This window comes from Equus quagga, chromosome 1 (assembly GCF_021613505.1).
Source record: "Equus quagga isolate Etosha38 chromosome 1, UCLA_HA_Equagga_1.0, whole genome shotgun sequence".
In the NCBI taxonomy this organism is placed as follows: Eukaryota; Metazoa; Chordata; class Mammalia; order Perissodactyla; family Equidae; genus Equus; species Equus quagga.
Genome location: NC_060267.1, coordinates 94,386,884 through 94,402,734, shown reverse-complemented (window position 1 = coordinate 94,402,734; position 15,851 = coordinate 94,386,884). Strand labels below are relative to the sequence as shown.

The window sequence follows — 15,851 nt, the reverse complement described above, 5'->3', positions numbered from 1 at the left end:
AACCCCAGGACATGTCCCTTTCACCATGACAACCCAGGACGCGTCCCATTGACCAAGGCAACCCCGGACGTGTCCCTTTCACCAGGACAACCCCAGGACGCATCCCTTTGGCCAGGGCAACCCCGGGACGTGTCCCTTTCACCAGGACAACCCAGGATGCATCCCATTGACCAGGGCAACCCCGGGACACATCCCTTTGGCCAGGGCAACCCCGGGACACATCCCTTTGACCAAGGCATTTCCAGGATGCATCCCATTGACTAAGGCAACCCCGGGACACGTCCCATTGACTAGAGCAACCCCAGGATACGTCCCTTTGACCCAGAGCAAACTCTCCCATGTCTGTTGCTCGATTTCCAACAAGCAAGGTGGAGGGAGGGGGAGTCAAGGCCAAGGCAGTCCTCCTCCTGAGGAGGGACTAACACAGGTTCTGTGTGATGCACGGACAGCACGGAGCTCTGCAGCCTGCAGCTGTTGTTACATCAATGCCGGGCCGCAGGGCGCCACTGTGAGGGGCCACTGCAGTCTCTGAGGGACTCACAGGCCCCAGCCAGGTCTTACTCTTGCAGGCACCTCCTGTCCCAGCTCAGGGCCGGTGACAGTCGACCTCCCTAAATCTGTGAAGAGACTGGATGCAGTCGGGGGAGGTATGAGATGGAATGGGGTCAGGAGCAATCTGGAGAAGGAAGTCACTGTGCCAGCTGTCATCTGTACACGGGAGGACAACGCTGGTCACAGAGCAGAGAGGATGCACGGACAAGCCACAGAGCCTGGGATCCCAGGGAGCGAGTCACCCCTTACCCTTTCTCCAGGGTCACCCACTTGGCCAGTGGGACCTGTTGTTCCTGGAGGTCCTGGGAGACCCTAGAATTGAAAATAAAATCAGGACAGAGTTCAGAACTGCAGCCATAGGGCAATACCCCATTCCCACCTAGCCAGGGGAGGGAGGAGGTGGGGCCGGGGAAGTGCTGGGCCCCGGGGTGTCTGCAAAAGGTGGTGAGCGCCCCCTCTTTTGCAACCAGGAACTGTAAGGAGCATCACTGAACCCCCACCCCGAGCACGTCCCACATGTCATGGGAAAATAAAACGTGACACTCACCGCAGGTCCTTCTGGGCCCGGCGGCCCCTCGAGGAGCATACCCTGGAAGAGAAAGAAGAGAGCATCTGAGACTCAAGACTTCATCCTTCCCAAGACCCCAGCAGGGATCCCGGGCCCCGCCAGGCCCAGGCGGTGAGGACAGTCGCCCAGGTGGGTAGACCAGAGGCCGCAGACTGGGCCTTGGATCAGCGCCTACATCCTGGCAGAGGTCCTGAGCAGCAGTGCCTGTGATGGGGGGCTGTGGTAGGGCCACGGTGACTGTCTTCCGAGCATTTCCAGGCTCAGCGACAAGGCTTGGACAGCAACCCGCAGGCTCCCATCCAGAGCAGCTTCAAGAGAAGTGCCCCACGGTGCCCACACCCAGAGGCAAGAGGGAGACCCAGAGCTCCTGGCCCCACCTGCGGTCTCTCCTCCCCCAACACCTGCCTGGGGGAGGAGTGGGTCCCGGGATGAGGGCCAGTCAAGGTGGAGGGACGGCTGCCCAGGGAACAAGGGGGACAGGAGGAAAGAGGCACCACAAGCCGAAGCCCGAGAAGCGTCGGGCCCGACTCTGCTCAGACAGGTCACATTGAGCCTCCAGCCCGCCTCCCTCCAGGTGGGAAACGCTTCCCCTCCATCCTGCTCCTCCAGCTCCTCGACTCACCGGGCCGAGGCCTGCCCTGCCTCTGGTCCCCTGAGGCCTCGCTGTCTTTACCCTAAATGGGATGAGGCCTCCGGCCCCTCTGTCAGCCTGGGCCTCAGCGAGATGATGTGGACAGCCAAGGGAGGCAGGGGCTTCCGGTCTCTGCCAGACAGAGCTCCCTGGCCTGGGGTGCTCCCCACTCTCAGCACAGCCCCTTCCCAGCACAGGACTGTTCTCGCCACTTCTGTGCAATCAACGCAGGGTCAGGCCCACTTCAGTGGGGTTGGAGGCAGCCACAACCTCCCGGGGGGGAAAGGGTCTCCCACTCCCTGCAGGGGTTTGTGGGCTGAGAAGGCGGCGGGGACAGTATCTGGGGGCCCTAGGGCCAGGTATGCTCTGTCCGGCCCTGCTGGGCAGGTTTCAGCCACATGAGGGGCCAGTGGACACAGCGACGCCCTCCTCCCTGTTAATTCCGTGACTGCTGGGATAGGGGTGAGGGGCTGGATGTCCTTGGCCCCTGGGTGGACCTCCTGTCTCCAACGCCCAGACCCAAGAAAGCACGGATCACCTCTCTCTAGGGACGATCAAGGCCACAGTGCCCTGGACTTTTCTTCGAAAGTGAACAGTCCTCTTGCAAAACCTGGAATTGCTTCCTAGGAGCAAGAGGACGTGACCAAAAGACACGCAGATCAGCACAGGTGTCGGGCATCAGGCTGGGGGAGTCACCCGCTCAGGGGGCTGCAAAGCCCCTCCAACTGCCCTCAGCCTCCCCACCAGGGCTCCCCAGTCGCTGTGAAGATGTACTCTGTGTTTACACAGATGTGCACTCAGAGAAATATTTGGACGCGAGACCTACCCAGAGTTCATCCCAGCAGCTTCCCAAATCCTAGCTTTCCCCTTTTGTTCTCTGACAAAGGCAGCCGAGGGGGCTCAGCACTGAGCTGGGATTAAGGGAGAGGCCACTGGCCACTGCAAGGCCTGGGGGATGGCAGCTGTCTTCCCAGACACACCAACTGTTGTTCTCGGGGAGCTGGGGCGATGCCAGGCGGGGATCTCATGGGAGGGCCAACCCGGATCATTCCAGGTCAGCATGGGAAGGAAGCTGGAAACAGCTGGATGAGCCAGCCCAGCGGAAGGGAGGCCTGGACGTTCCCAGGCAAAGCCATCGCCGGGAAGGCGCCCATGGCCACCACCCACTACGACAACTGAGAGCAGGGACGTTCCTGCGGAGTGCTAGCCCTCTTCCATACCCCACCGGGTACAGACGCCAGTCTCGAAATTGAGCCGGGCAGAGGAACTGCAAGGAGAGCTCTCAGCCTTCACTGAACGCAAGACAGTTCTTAGGGGAGGTCTATCCATCTGCTAAATAGCATGTTCAAAACACAGTTTTTAAACCACAGGTGTGATCTTGCACCTCTGACGGACATTTCCCAGGCAACAGAAACCACTGAATCTGGGGACTTCCCGGTCCCTGAGGTCCCAGGGCCGCCGGGAGCACCTGGAGGCTGATAAACTGAAACCTCTCGGCTGAGTGGATTCCTGTCCTTTTAAGGAACCTCTGATGTTGCTGACGGATTACAGAGGGTGCCGGACCCGAGTGGGAAACAGCCGGCCGTGGCCCTGGTAAGGATGGAGAGGAGGAGCTGGTTCCAAGAGCTCAACTGACAGCGAACGACATCTCCCCAAAGGGAGGTTGCTGGGGTAGGTTGGGGGACAGAGGAAACAGTCACCCAACTTCCACGGGGCCAGGACACCGGCGCGGTCAGCGGTTAGACCCATGGTGGCCGTCTCCCAGGACTCAGCCATCTGTTTATGGGAAGCTAAGACTTTGAGGACAGCTGGTAACGCTCCAGGTTGAGACATTTCAACTGTTTACATGATGTCTCCAGCGGGGCTGGTCAAGGGCCCCCTGACACTCCGAATGGGCTGGGGCTGGGTGGGAGTGAGCACCGGGGCCAGAACAGGGCGGGGGGGGGGGGGGGGGGGGGGGGGGCGGCGGAATACTTCCCTAACTGCATCCCCATGGCTCACTTTCCCCCAACGAAGATGAGGCGGGTTTTCTGGAGACAGGCTCTCTGTGCTGGACTGTGTCTTTTTCCTCAGTCCTCAGCCCTCCTCTCGGGCCCACCCTCAGCAGTGGAAACTGGGCAGTGGGGCACCCTAAGTAACACCCACACCCCAACTCCACCCCGTAGCCGAGACACCGTAGCTCTGGTCACAGGGTCAGCTCAGTCTGGGGGACGTGAGTGAACAGGAAGCTTATCCGGACAGAGGCACCAGCCTAGCCCCTCCCAGACCGAGGGGATGGCATCGGGACTCCACAGAGCCTGGACACCCACCTGCCCCACTTTCTTCCCAGGCAAGATGCCCCTTTCGTGGAAGTGATGGGGACACCATGGACGACACCCCAAGTCAGCGGCTGGAAAAATGTCACAGTCAGACCTGACACCCTGCGAGCTGGGCACGGCTCGGACCACAGAGACGCGACACAGGTGGTTTGCCTTCTGCAAATGCCCCAGTGCACCGACTGGAGCAAGTCCCGGCCACAGCCTCGTGCTGTTGGGACGGCCCCACCCGAGCTGCCGGCTGCACCTCGCTGCCCCCATGGGTGGCCCTTCTCCCTGTGTCTGGACTTGCTGTGGGGACTTCTCATGTTCCAGAGTAAGGGGCCACCTGGCAATAGCACCCCCTTCAGCACTCTTGCACCCACCATCCTCCACCCTCAGACAAGCCTTGTCTTCCCTGGACCCGCCGAGAGGACTGGGAAGGGGGTGTTCCCAGCCTGAGGAAAGGACACATGCATCCAGTGGCCACGGCCCAGTGGGAGCCAACAGGTCACACCCCTGGGACAGGCCTGGAGGGAGAGCACAGAGCCACACAAGCCTTTGCAGTCATCTAGATGCTTCCACGGGCCGGGGATGAGGGCCAAGCTGGGAGAGCTGTGCTGAACCTCTGCCCCCTGGGAGTTCCACCCCAGAGATGGGACACGTCTTCTCTGCCTGGGACCCTGGGCTTCAGGTCTCCCCATGGAGCCAAGCGCTTCCCACGTGCCACCCGTCGGGGTTCCAAGAAGCTTCCCAGCTCCCCTGGCGGATGGAGATCCCCGCAATTCTCCATCCCCGGAACCCCGAGAGCAGGAGGTGCTGGGAGCCCCAGGACCATGTCCTGAGTCAGCCGCAGGAACGGAGCCCTGGCAGCGGAAGCCACAGCCAGCCTCAGCCTGTGTCCGGCTGCGGTGCAGGACACCGGCCTCCTCCCTTCAGCACTTGGGCAACGTGGCAGAGGGTGCCCCGGCAGCCAGCCCCTCCTCTTGTGGCCAGAGCCACTCCCTGGCCCACACCGCAGTGCCCACCACATGTGGCTACAGCAGCCTCGCCCTGCCCAGCCGATTGCCTGGCACCTCGCCCACCAGGGGGTCAGGGCCCTGACCTCAGCAGCTCTCAGGCCACGGGGTGGACCCTGGTGCTACCTGCCAGGCACAGCTCCCTGGGGCAGAGGACGCTGCAGCCCAGAGTGGGGCCCACCCACACCCACGGACCCACGAGAGGCAGCCTCCTCCTTGTGGCCTGCACTTTACGACAGGCTCAAGTCGTACCTATTGGGCTCACCCGTGACCCTGTTACCCAGCATCGTCGAGTTTTACCCCAATGGCGCTTCAGCGTGGGGCTGTTTGACTAAATTCCCCTGACTTGGTTTTCTAAGCACATCCATGTTTCACCTGTTTCAGAAACTTGCTCCACACGGCTACACAGCGGCCACGGAGAGCAGAGTCAGTTAACCATCCCGACTCTAGATCCGTAGCACCCGTTGGCAACACGTGCCCGCCAGCCCCCTCCGACCCCTCCAGAGGGACTCTGCCCCCTTTTCAGAGTTCCCAGTCTCCTTTTTATCAGGGTAAAATCAACAGGCAAAGCAATGCTCAGATTTAAGTGTCCAGGGCAAAGAGTTTGGGTCAATTCGTGCCACACAGCCACCACCTCCATAACGTCTAAGAACATTCCCCCAGCCTCAGGGCTTTTCCAAACTCTCAGCAATAAGCAGCGAGTGGAGTCCACAAGGTCACATGGCTCTTCACAGTGGCCCCGGGGCACAGAGGGACAGGGGTCCCACAGGTATGGCCACATCCCCTGGGCTGCAACCCCCACCCCGGCCAGTCTCAGAGAGAGAATGAGGAAAGGTCCTTACTGGTTCGATGATAGCAGGCTCTCCTTTCTGACCTTTCTCGCCCCGTGGTCCTCCAATCTGGGGATCGTCAAACACAGATGGACGGAGAATGAGAGGGAGAGAAGCAAACAGAAGGTCTGAGTCACCTTGCTTACTCAGTGGGGGCTGCTCACAGCCAGGCCCCCCCTCCCCAGGCCCAGAGAGGGAGGTGAGCAAGATGGCTACCACGTTGCCATTGGGCCCCAGGAGAGCTGCACCACCCTCCAGGGACCCTGGAAGGAGCCCCACTGAGCCTGCACCCTCCCAGCCACTCACCCCTTCGTAGATGGTGTCCTGGTTTGCAGGCATGCCCGGCCCGATCTCCGACGGGGAGACGGTGGGGTCGTAGTAAGGGTCGTAGTAGTTTTCGTCCAGGTTCTTGATGGTTTCCTCGGTGAACTCACCCTCCAGGTCATCTCTCCCTTCCTCTGGAGGCGGAGCTGGCTGAGAGGGAGGGGGCAGCAGGCGTCACTGGAGGACGCCAGGCAACTGGACACAGACGTCCCTCCCTTCTCGGGCTCCAGGCCGAACAACCTCGGGTCTCCAGGGACAGTGGCCTCCTGGAGCCTGGAGCCTAACTTGCTGGTAAGGGTCCTGGGGCCACTGGTGGCCTCTGTACACATCTTCCTCCTCTCACATTGAGGAAAGTGTCACCCCAAACCTTCCAAGGCCGCGTGGCAAACTAGGGCTACACAGGGACCGGCACACCACACCAGGCTGCACGGTGCATCTGGGGACGTCAGCGCCATCAGGGGCTCCACCCTGGGAGTGACGTGTCCCTAACGCCTCCCAGCTGACAGATGGGTTTGGACCCATTTGGACCCAGCGTGTCTGCTCTGTGGCCCTCAAGATTTCAGCATCACGTAGGCTATTTTTAAGCATTCACTCCATGCAATGGGCTGTGCTAAACTGCTCCCTAGTCTGCACACTTGGCGACAGCCCCAAGAGGCGGATGTCATTAGCGCCATGCCATAAGGAGAACACCGAGATGGAGAGGCAGACTCGACCTTCCAGGGAACTGGCGGAGAGTTCAAGGCAGGTGAGCCTGGCGGGAAGGCCCGTGGTGGGGCCCAGGGCTCCCCACCTCACCTCTCCTTCGCCTGCTCAGATCCCCAGTTCATGTACCTGTCCAGCCTGACCCCTCCTGGCCACACATAGGGACACTGTCTGCAAACATGCATGTCCTCATCCGTCTCCAACGGAACCCTAAGAGATCTCGGTCTCGGCGGGGGGGGGGGGGGGGGGGGCCACTCTCATTTTGCAGATGAAAAAATGACAACGCTGAGGTCGACTCGGCAGGTCGGGGCTTCCAAAATGGCCCAGCATCCCTGCGGAGCATGTCAACGGCCCAGCAGCAAAGGCCCCAAGGGCCAGGGTGTGGTGGGCCGGGGTGCAGGGGAGCCACCCCAGGATCCCCAAGGCAAGAAGCAGAGGAGGAGAGCCCAGGGGACCCTCCGGCCCCTCCCCAGGCCAAGCCCATGGGAAGGGAGGCAATTACGTTGGAGCCGTTGGAGGTGCTGACGGTGCTGGTGGGAACCTCGGCCCTGGGTTCAGGCAGCTGGTCGGGGTTCTCGTCAGGGTTCTCCAGGCCCTCGCCGTAGTTGAGGTCCTCGTAAGGGGGCGGCGTGTAGTAGTCCTCGCTGGGCACATAGTCATAGTCCTCTATGCCCACGTCGTCCTCCTTCCCAGGCCCCTCGCTGGCGTCGGTCACCGGAGCGGCTTCCGTGGGGGGCAGCGTCAGCTCCTGAGAGCCAGGCAGAGAGAGGCGGTGAGGGAGCGGGTAGCAGGGCTCGGCTTTGCTCTGCGGCTGGAGAGGGAGCGGCCGAGCACGGAACGATGGGCCGACGGGGAGCCCTGGGGACTGTGGGCCCTGGAGTGAGCTGGGCCTGGATGAAACCCTGCAAAATGCACTTGCAGAGAGTGAACCGTACCTCGAAATTTAAAACAAAAGGAACAGAACATTCCAGACTCTTGGAGCAATATGGGCCAGTGTCCCGGCCACCCTCTGGGGAGGGGACTGCTCTCCTTCACATCTCTGCTTCCTGATGTCACATGTCACTGTGGAAAGCCATCTCCCCGGGGGCCCGAAGCACAAATGGTCACTCGGTCACTGGGTCACTCGTTCCCCTGCCGAGTACCCACCTACCTCCTCCCAGTCTCCACACATCACCAAACGGCCCCCACACCCTCGCCATTGCTCCTTCTCGTCCTCCCCCACCGCACCCTGGCCTCCAGGGACCAGCAGCCCGCCCGGCCCTGACCTCGGCAATCTCTGTGGTCTCTCTAGCAGCTTCCACAGGCGTCTTGGTTGGGGGGGGCTCCTTGCTCACGTCTTCCGTGTCCTCATAGTAGGGATACTCGTAGTAATAGGTCTCGCCTTCATTCTCTCCTTCCGGGTACTGAAAGTAAATCAGGGCTACGTGAGGAAGGACAGACTCCATCAACATATAGGCTGCTTCCTTCTTCACCCTCCGGATTTAGCCGGGAAGAGCAGACACCAGAAAGTCATGCCCAGCTGCAGGCACGAGTCCCCCAGGAGGCCCTGAATGGGGTTCTTCCCCCTCCAGCTCCTCAGGAAGCTGAGCCAGCCCCACAAGAAGCCCAGGGGAGGAAACAGGGGACCCTAGGTCCCCTTCAAGGAGAGTTGGGTCCTAAAAGCTCCAGACATTTGGACCCTTTAGAGCCAAGGGCCGGACAACTGGCCAAACCATGGGCTACGCTGGCAGTGCCACTGTCACTAAGGATACCCCCCTGACCTTCACTGAAGCCCCAAACCACAACAGGAGGGACCTCATAGTGACAGAGGAGAAGGTCTCGCCCTCAGAGCCATTTCCATTGGAGGAAGTGGGAGGGGCCGGCCAGGAGGCCTCGGCCGCAGGAACCCAGCTGGGCGCACCAGCCAGGCCCATTCTCGGGGTTGCTAGGACGTGCCTGGGCCGTGGACCTGCAGCTTCATGACTCGGGGCAATAGGAGGGAGGCCCAGAGGAGAGGTACAGAGCAGGACTGAACGCTACCCAAAAGAAAGGGGAGTCAAATCTGAGCAGGCGCTGGGAGAGGATTTTCATTGGAAAGCGGCAGAAAGAACTACAAGTAAAATGAGCCTAGGGTCTGCTGGTGTGTGGGGGCAGCTGGACGAGAAAGGCTGCCCCACAGGCCACAGCAGGTCACGGTGAGAGGATGAAGGTATTGGACATGCTCCTGGAACACGGGGCGGGCTGTCCTTCAGGCGCTGCCGCGCTGGGGATCAGAGGACCCATCCTTCTGCAACCAACAGTCCTGAGCTCCTCCCTACTTGGAAAGCTCCAGAAGCCACCCAGCAGACCTGGTCCACGAGGACACCATGGCATTTCCACTCCAAAGCCCCCATCCAGGCTGTGAGCCAGAAGGTAAGAGAGACACCTTGCCCTCGTCATCTAGAAACCCGTGTGGAAGGCTCTTTACAAATATCCTTTGTGCCTGCATCGCTTTGGGAGCACAGACTGGTTCGGAAAGTGAGTCAGGCACCCCGCAGTTGTCTCCTGGGTCAACTCATATTCTCGCCCAGTGCGTTTATTTAAGACAAGGGTCCCACGGCTTCTGTGTCCCTCCACCTCCACCCTGCCTGCCTGACGCCCCCACCAGGAATCCAGCTGGAGCTCACTCACATATTCATCTGGGTTGGGGTCCTGCGACTGGGGGGTGTCGGGGACTGCAGTGTCACAGTCGGGGCTGTAGTGCTCGCAGTAATCATAAGCTGCCCGGTGGTCTGAGACGAAGAGCAGCTGCTGGATATCACCCTGGAAAAGAACAAAAGCCTTTGAACAAGCAGCACACAGTGGACTCATGTGGCCCAGGAGACCAGAGGAGCTTGTCCCGATGGCCAGCCTTCCTCTCCAGGAGCTGCTGGCTCCAAGAGCCACTCAAGCCAGGCTGGCCTGCCCACCCACCCAAACACCCATCCATCTACCCAACCACCCACCTGCACATCCGTCCACCCACATATCCATCCATCTACCCATCCATCCATCATCCACTCAGCCAGCAACCCATCCATCCACCCACTTATCCATCTACCATCCACCTACCCAACCACCCATCCATCCCTTCATCAGACGCCTGTTGGGCACCTGTCAGGTGCCAGGCCAGTGCTCAGACCTTTTGTCTACCATGGGTGATAAACGCAGCCTGTAAACTCCTCCACCCTAAACTGTGAGGGCTTGGAGGTACCCTCCCTCCTTCCCCATCACCCCCAACCACGGGCGAGCGTTGTGTGTTTTTAAAGCAGTAAAATGCCCTATGACCCAGCAATTCCAAGCTTAAGAACTAAGACAGGCACCTGGACAATTCACTCAAATGAGTTCACCCAAAAAAGAATTGCAAACAGGGACTCCAACAAGTCATGCACACCCATGTTCACAGCAGCTCTAATCACAACAGCCCAAGCATCCATCCACACACGAAGGGATAAACAAGTGTCGTCCGACAACGCAACGGAATATTAACGAGCCGTAAAAGGGAATGAAGCACCAACACACGCCACAACATGGACGAACCCACACCACCAGCCACTGAACTTTCTGGTTCTTTTCCAGGCAGTCTCCTGGCAGCCAACAGTCCCACGTGTCAGCTAGGAAGAGCATGCAACCATTTTATTCCATCTGCTCTCACCAAGACGTGCAGACAGTAGAGACATGAAAGGGCTTCTACCAGGACTAAGGAGCCCGGGTCTCATAAGCATCACCAAACGTTCAAAGACCCGAGGCAGAGGGGCTTTTGGGCCCAATCAGATGGATATAAACCAACTGCTACAGTAAAGATTTTATTATGACTAACGTTTAGATGGTGTTTACTAAAGATCAGGCACGAGGCAAGGGAGGTGCACGCCGTCATCCTTTGGTGCCCACAAGAACCCTATGAATTATGTTCTATTAACTCCCATTCTGCAGCCGAGAAAACCGAGGCCCCGAGAGGTCACCTGCCCAGCATTGCAGTCACACAGCAGCTGGGCGGGGCCAGCTTGATGCAGCTCGCACACACCCATCACTGCATGGCCCGCTGAGCTCGAAGGAGGAAACAACGTGGAAGAACGTGCCGATTGCTGGCACTCAGTCTCAGAGAGGGGGCCCCAGGCGGGGGTGATCGGGAGCTGTGCCAGGAGTCGATTCCTTGGGCCTGAGCCCGTCCCGCCATGTGCCCGCCTCAACGCAGCTGCTCACCGTGCATGCACTTTTTCCAGAATACGTTATGTGTGACAGTAAAGGACAGGCCCTGATGCCGCTGTGAAACCCTCACCCAGTGGGTTGCGGGGTCAAGGCGCCACGGGCTGCACCCGGAGATAGGACATTCTCATGGTTTATCTGCACCTTCACTCACTCAGGCCTCACAGAGGCCCACCTCTGGGCCTGGCACCTGGTGACAGACTCACCTCCACCAGGAAGACTCCTCTGCTCTGGCTCGCGGACCCGGAAGCTCTGAGGCAGCTTCCTGCTGTGTGCTCCCGGCTCCGTCAAGTCACCCTGCATGCCTAGGGCCCTGGGTGCGAGGGGCTGGGCGGGGCTGGGGGACCTTCATTGCTGCGAGCCTTGTCTGCACACCCCAGTCGTTGTATTGGGGACGGCTCTCCTCCAGGGAGAGCCTTGATTTGGGTCCAGCGCTGCACCTTGGATGGAAGGGGAGACCTGCCCACCGGACAGACCAGGGATGACGTGGCATATGAAACGGCTGCCAAGGGCAGAGGGAATCCCAGCCCACAGGGGCACACAGGGCAAGAGCATGTCCACACAGCCACTTCCTAGCTGTGTGGCCCAGAGTAATTCTGCTCACCTCTCTGAGCTCTGCTTTTTCTCCATGAAAAATGAGCACAAAAGCGGTAATATCCACCTCACCAAGTAGAGGAGGCTAAAAGTCCCCCAGGCAAAACTCTTGTATACAGAAGGTGCTCAGTAAGAAGGATTAAAGATACTGAGATCAAGGGGGGCAGGCTGCTCAGAAAAAGTCTCGAGGGGAGGGAGGATTTGGAGGAGTCCAGAGGCTGCAGAGTTCCCAGGTGGATGAGGAGCGGGAACCTGGCAGCACACACGTGGGGAGGGAAGGGAGGAGACCACTGCATTCAGGGCAACACTTCTGAAAGAGAGGCAAACGGGCTCACAAGGAGGCGCCAGTGGGGGAGGCCAAGGCGCCAGCGAGAGGAGCTCAGAGGGCTCTCAACAGGAAATGCCTCTCAGCATGCGAGGAGGGGAGAAAAGGCCGGCACGTTTACTGCAGGCAAAGAGCCCAGCTCTTTCTTACGCACCCACCATCCATCCATGCATGCATCCATCCACCATCCATCATCCACGCACCCTCCATCCATCCAACCACCTACCCATCCACGCATGCATGCATCCATCTACCATCCATCCATCCACCCATGCATGCATCCATCCACCCACCCATCCATCCATGCATTCATCCATCCAACCATCCTTCCATTCATCCATCCACCCACCATCCATCAACTCATTCAACAGCAATTAGTGAGCACCTACTAAGTGTCAGCCACTACATCACACACGGGAGATGCAGTCATGGCCCAGAACACTGCCTGGCAGTGCCCACACTCTCCCGAGCACCTTGGGCTTAACTTGTATCCCACAGATAAGATCACATGCATACCCAGACCATGTATTCATCTGGCTTTCATTGATGCCCCCACAAGTCCACCACCTCTTTCTGGCCCTGCTCTGCCATGGTCCAGCAAAAGACGTGGACTGCTCCTGAAAGGCAGAGCCACAAGTGGAGCAAGAGAACGCAGGGCCCGTGAGCTTGAGCCAAAGGAGGTGGTGTCCATACTGCACGTCAGAACCACAGGCCGCAGCAAGGACACTGCATCCTCCCTGCCTTTCATTTGAAGGTGTGCGAGCCCCTTCTCTGTGCCAGACCCTGGGCTGTGCCGGGAAGGTAGAGAGAGGCACAGGAAGGGACCAGATGTGGACTCTCATCTCTGGACCACGGCTAGGGGGGCGTGCCATCCAAAGTCACTAAGCATGGGTCCCCAACTGGCCTCCTGGGGTCTGTGAAACAAGGTGCTGGTGGTGTGCACTGCTCTGGGGACAGGACCCATTACCCTCCTCAGCCTCCCAAAGGCTCTGTGGGAAAACTGACCCAGAGAAGGGGTGAAGTAGGGTGACTCGGCAGGACAACTGGGTGACAATCCTCGAGTCCAGAAAAGGCCCATTCCTACCTGATCCTGAGGCATGGTTCCAGATATGGGGCCCCCAACTCGGGTTTGAAACGCCCAATGATGAGCGAGGAGCTCCGAATGCCCCAGGCAGACCTGTCTCCACACAGACGGCTCTGAGGAGTGGAGAGCTCCTCTTTCTAGGGTCAGCCGGCATGTCCAGCTCTGCCTCTGGCCATGCACACAGACGGACCCTCCTTCTGTCAGTGTCCCTGGACCACAGCCCGGCCACAGCTCGCACGGGGCACAGTTTGCAGCCCCTCTGCCATCTTGCCTCTAATCCTGTCCCTCTCAGGAAGAGTGGGAATGAAGCAGGAGCTGCCTGCTGCTGCCCCTGGCCCCCAGGCCCCACCACAGCCAACTGGGGGCATCGTGCAGGGGAAGAGCAGGAGAGGCGCCGCACTCGCCCACACCTAAGCCTTTCACATGTTCTCCCCAGGCCAGCACCCAAACCAGAAGCTTCACTCTCCAAGGTCATGATGCTCTCCATCTCCCTTGACTGGCAGAGCCACTCATTCACTCTCTCTCTCTCTCCTTCTCTCCCTCTCTTCCCTTTGGATGTCAGAGGCTCCTGGCCCACGTTTTAAACTCTCCAGCAGATAAGAACCATATGACAGGATAGTGAATCAAAACCACACATTTTTATTAAAAAACATGACTTCCAGTTCAAATTTCTTCCAATTCAAATAAAATATTTTCTCCTTTCAGTTGGCAGCTTGACATTTGAATCTATGTTCTCCAAATGCAGTTGCTGGAAGGAAGAGGATGCTCAGGGCATTTGGGGAGCAGCTGGGGCTGCTGGCACTCGATGCCCCTCGACCGAGCAGCCAGCACGCTGGAATACCCCTGTCTGGTAAAGGGCCTGGCTCCCCAGAAAGCCCAAAGCCTCGGGTTGTGGACGTGCCCACACATCTCTGCGGCCTGTATCCCGGGGCGCCCGACCCAGCGCCAGACCTTGGAAATCCTGCACAAGGTGGCACGCGCTGCCACACATCAGGCGGCGAGCACGGCTAGAGGCTGGGGCATAAACATCATGGGCGGGCGTGGAGCAGGGTGCTTCCCACAGACTCACCCCGGGGCTCTGGAATCCAAGTGCACGTTCATGCTGATCCAGCTCTCGGCCAGCCCCGGGGCCCTGCCTGTGCCGCGCACTCCCCCAGACTGCAGCAGAGTGAACCGGGCTCAGTGGAGGACCCAGCGCAGCCGCCCATGCAAGCAAGAAGCCCCCTTCGTTTCCAGTGCTCACTGTCCTCTGCAAATGCCCGGACCTGTGTAAAATCCCCCGAAATCCTCCAGTGGGGTCTCACACCAAAAAACGTGCCCATTTGTTCTCTGGGCGTGTCCCTCAGACGGCAGGGGTCTATCCATCCCCCTCCCCATGGTGGAGAAGGGGAAACTGAGGCACAGACGTTAAGGCTCGTGCTCAAAGCCCAAAGGAATCTGGGTCAGCTCTGGACCCAGAGCCTCCTCCAGGGCTCCTTCCAGCCAACCTACCGCCTCCTCCCTGCACACAGGAGCCCTGCACCCTGGATGCTCCATGAGGACCACAAAGCCAGAGAGCCGGGTACGACTCCCGCCCTGTCCCTGGGGCTGTGGGACCTCGGCGAGTCTCCCAGCTCTCTCACCTCAGTTGTGGATGAAAACTGTTCTGATAGAGATGAGATGGTTGCTGGACCCAAAAGCACTACGGGGTGCTGGGGGCACCGTTAATGCTTGGGTGGGGTACCACGGGGGGCACTGGGCGCTCCTGGAGGAGGTGTCAAGGGGGTACTCGTGACCTTCACTGACCCTGTAAATGCCATGAGGGGTCCAGGGCAGAGAGAAGTCCCATCTTCTCTTGCCCCATGCCCAGCAGTGGACCCCCGTGGAACCGAGGCCCCTCTCAGAGACTCCGACACACGGGCTCTGGGGCGGAGCGTAGGGTTCGGGATCCATGGAGCCCTGATCATTTTAAGGTGCAGCAGGACTGAGAAAGGCCCCTACAGTCTTCAGACAAGCTCTGACCCTACATTTCGGGCCAAAGGCAGCCCCCCAGAGAGCACCATCCTTTCGTCCCCAGTGAGGCCGCAGGAATTCCTGGGCATGCACTGTTCCTTCTAGAACATCAACTCAGAGCCAGCTAACTTGTCTCTGAAGCAAGGGGGCAGGTGCGAGACTGTCCCAGCCCAGCCATCCACCAGCCGAGCAGCCCCAGACAGGCCGCAGCCTCTGGGAGCCTCATCTCCCCATTGAGCCAAAGGAACCCCAGCCTCCCCCGGCCGCCTCCACCCCCGTGTGGACCAGGCAGAGAATACCCTGCTGCCAAGATGCTGCAGAGCCAGGACGCGTGCTCTGCTTATTCAACTCAACTTCCCCTGGACTTGGAGTCTGTTCTGGGGGGTGGGGAGGCTGGAGGCCTGTGTGCCCTGTGCGGAGAGCTTGTCTCTCACTGTCCTTTTTCTTGTCAAGCCCAGATGCAACCTCAGAATTCTTCTGAACCCAGGGTTCCGGGAGCCACCACCTGACTCCGAGACAGCATACCCCCTCGGTGGCCCCTAATTCTGGTCCATACTGCCTTTCAAATGTGAAAAGGATGGATCACAACTCTGTGACAGTGTTTTGAGAGCATTTTCAGGATGCTTGTGTGACGTGCAACCAAGCTCCAAACCACAGACCCTGAGACTCACTCAACAAGCCCCGTCTCCCGAGGGAGTCTTTCACAGTGGTGCTGGTGGGAGGTGCTGGGGAC

The 15,851-nt window shown here is 59.4% G+C and overlaps 1 protein-coding gene across 3 annotated transcripts in view; it reads right to left on the bottom strand.

The window, feature by feature from the left end:
- Nucleotides 1-15,851, bottom strand: part of COL5A1 (collagen type V alpha 1 chain) — a 169,062-nt gene that overhangs the window by 90,013 nt on the left and 63,198 nt on the right. For all 3 annotated transcript variants that reach the window (XM_046652521.1, XM_046652530.1, XM_046652540.1), the window contains exons 5-11: nucleotides 9,570-9,701; nucleotides 8,186-8,323; nucleotides 7,423-7,668; nucleotides 6,201-6,368; nucleotides 5,907-5,963; nucleotides 1,100-1,141; nucleotides 802-864 (exon numbers count right to left, since the gene is read on the bottom strand). In XM_046652521.1, coding sequence (XP_046508477.1) covers nucleotides 802-864; nucleotides 1,100-1,141; nucleotides 5,907-5,963; nucleotides 6,201-6,368; nucleotides 7,423-7,668; nucleotides 8,186-8,323; nucleotides 9,570-9,701 — 846 coding nt within the window. The remainder of the gene's footprint in view (nucleotides 1-801; nucleotides 865-1,099; nucleotides 1,142-5,906; nucleotides 5,964-6,200; nucleotides 6,369-7,422; nucleotides 7,669-8,185; nucleotides 8,324-9,569; nucleotides 9,702-15,851) is intronic.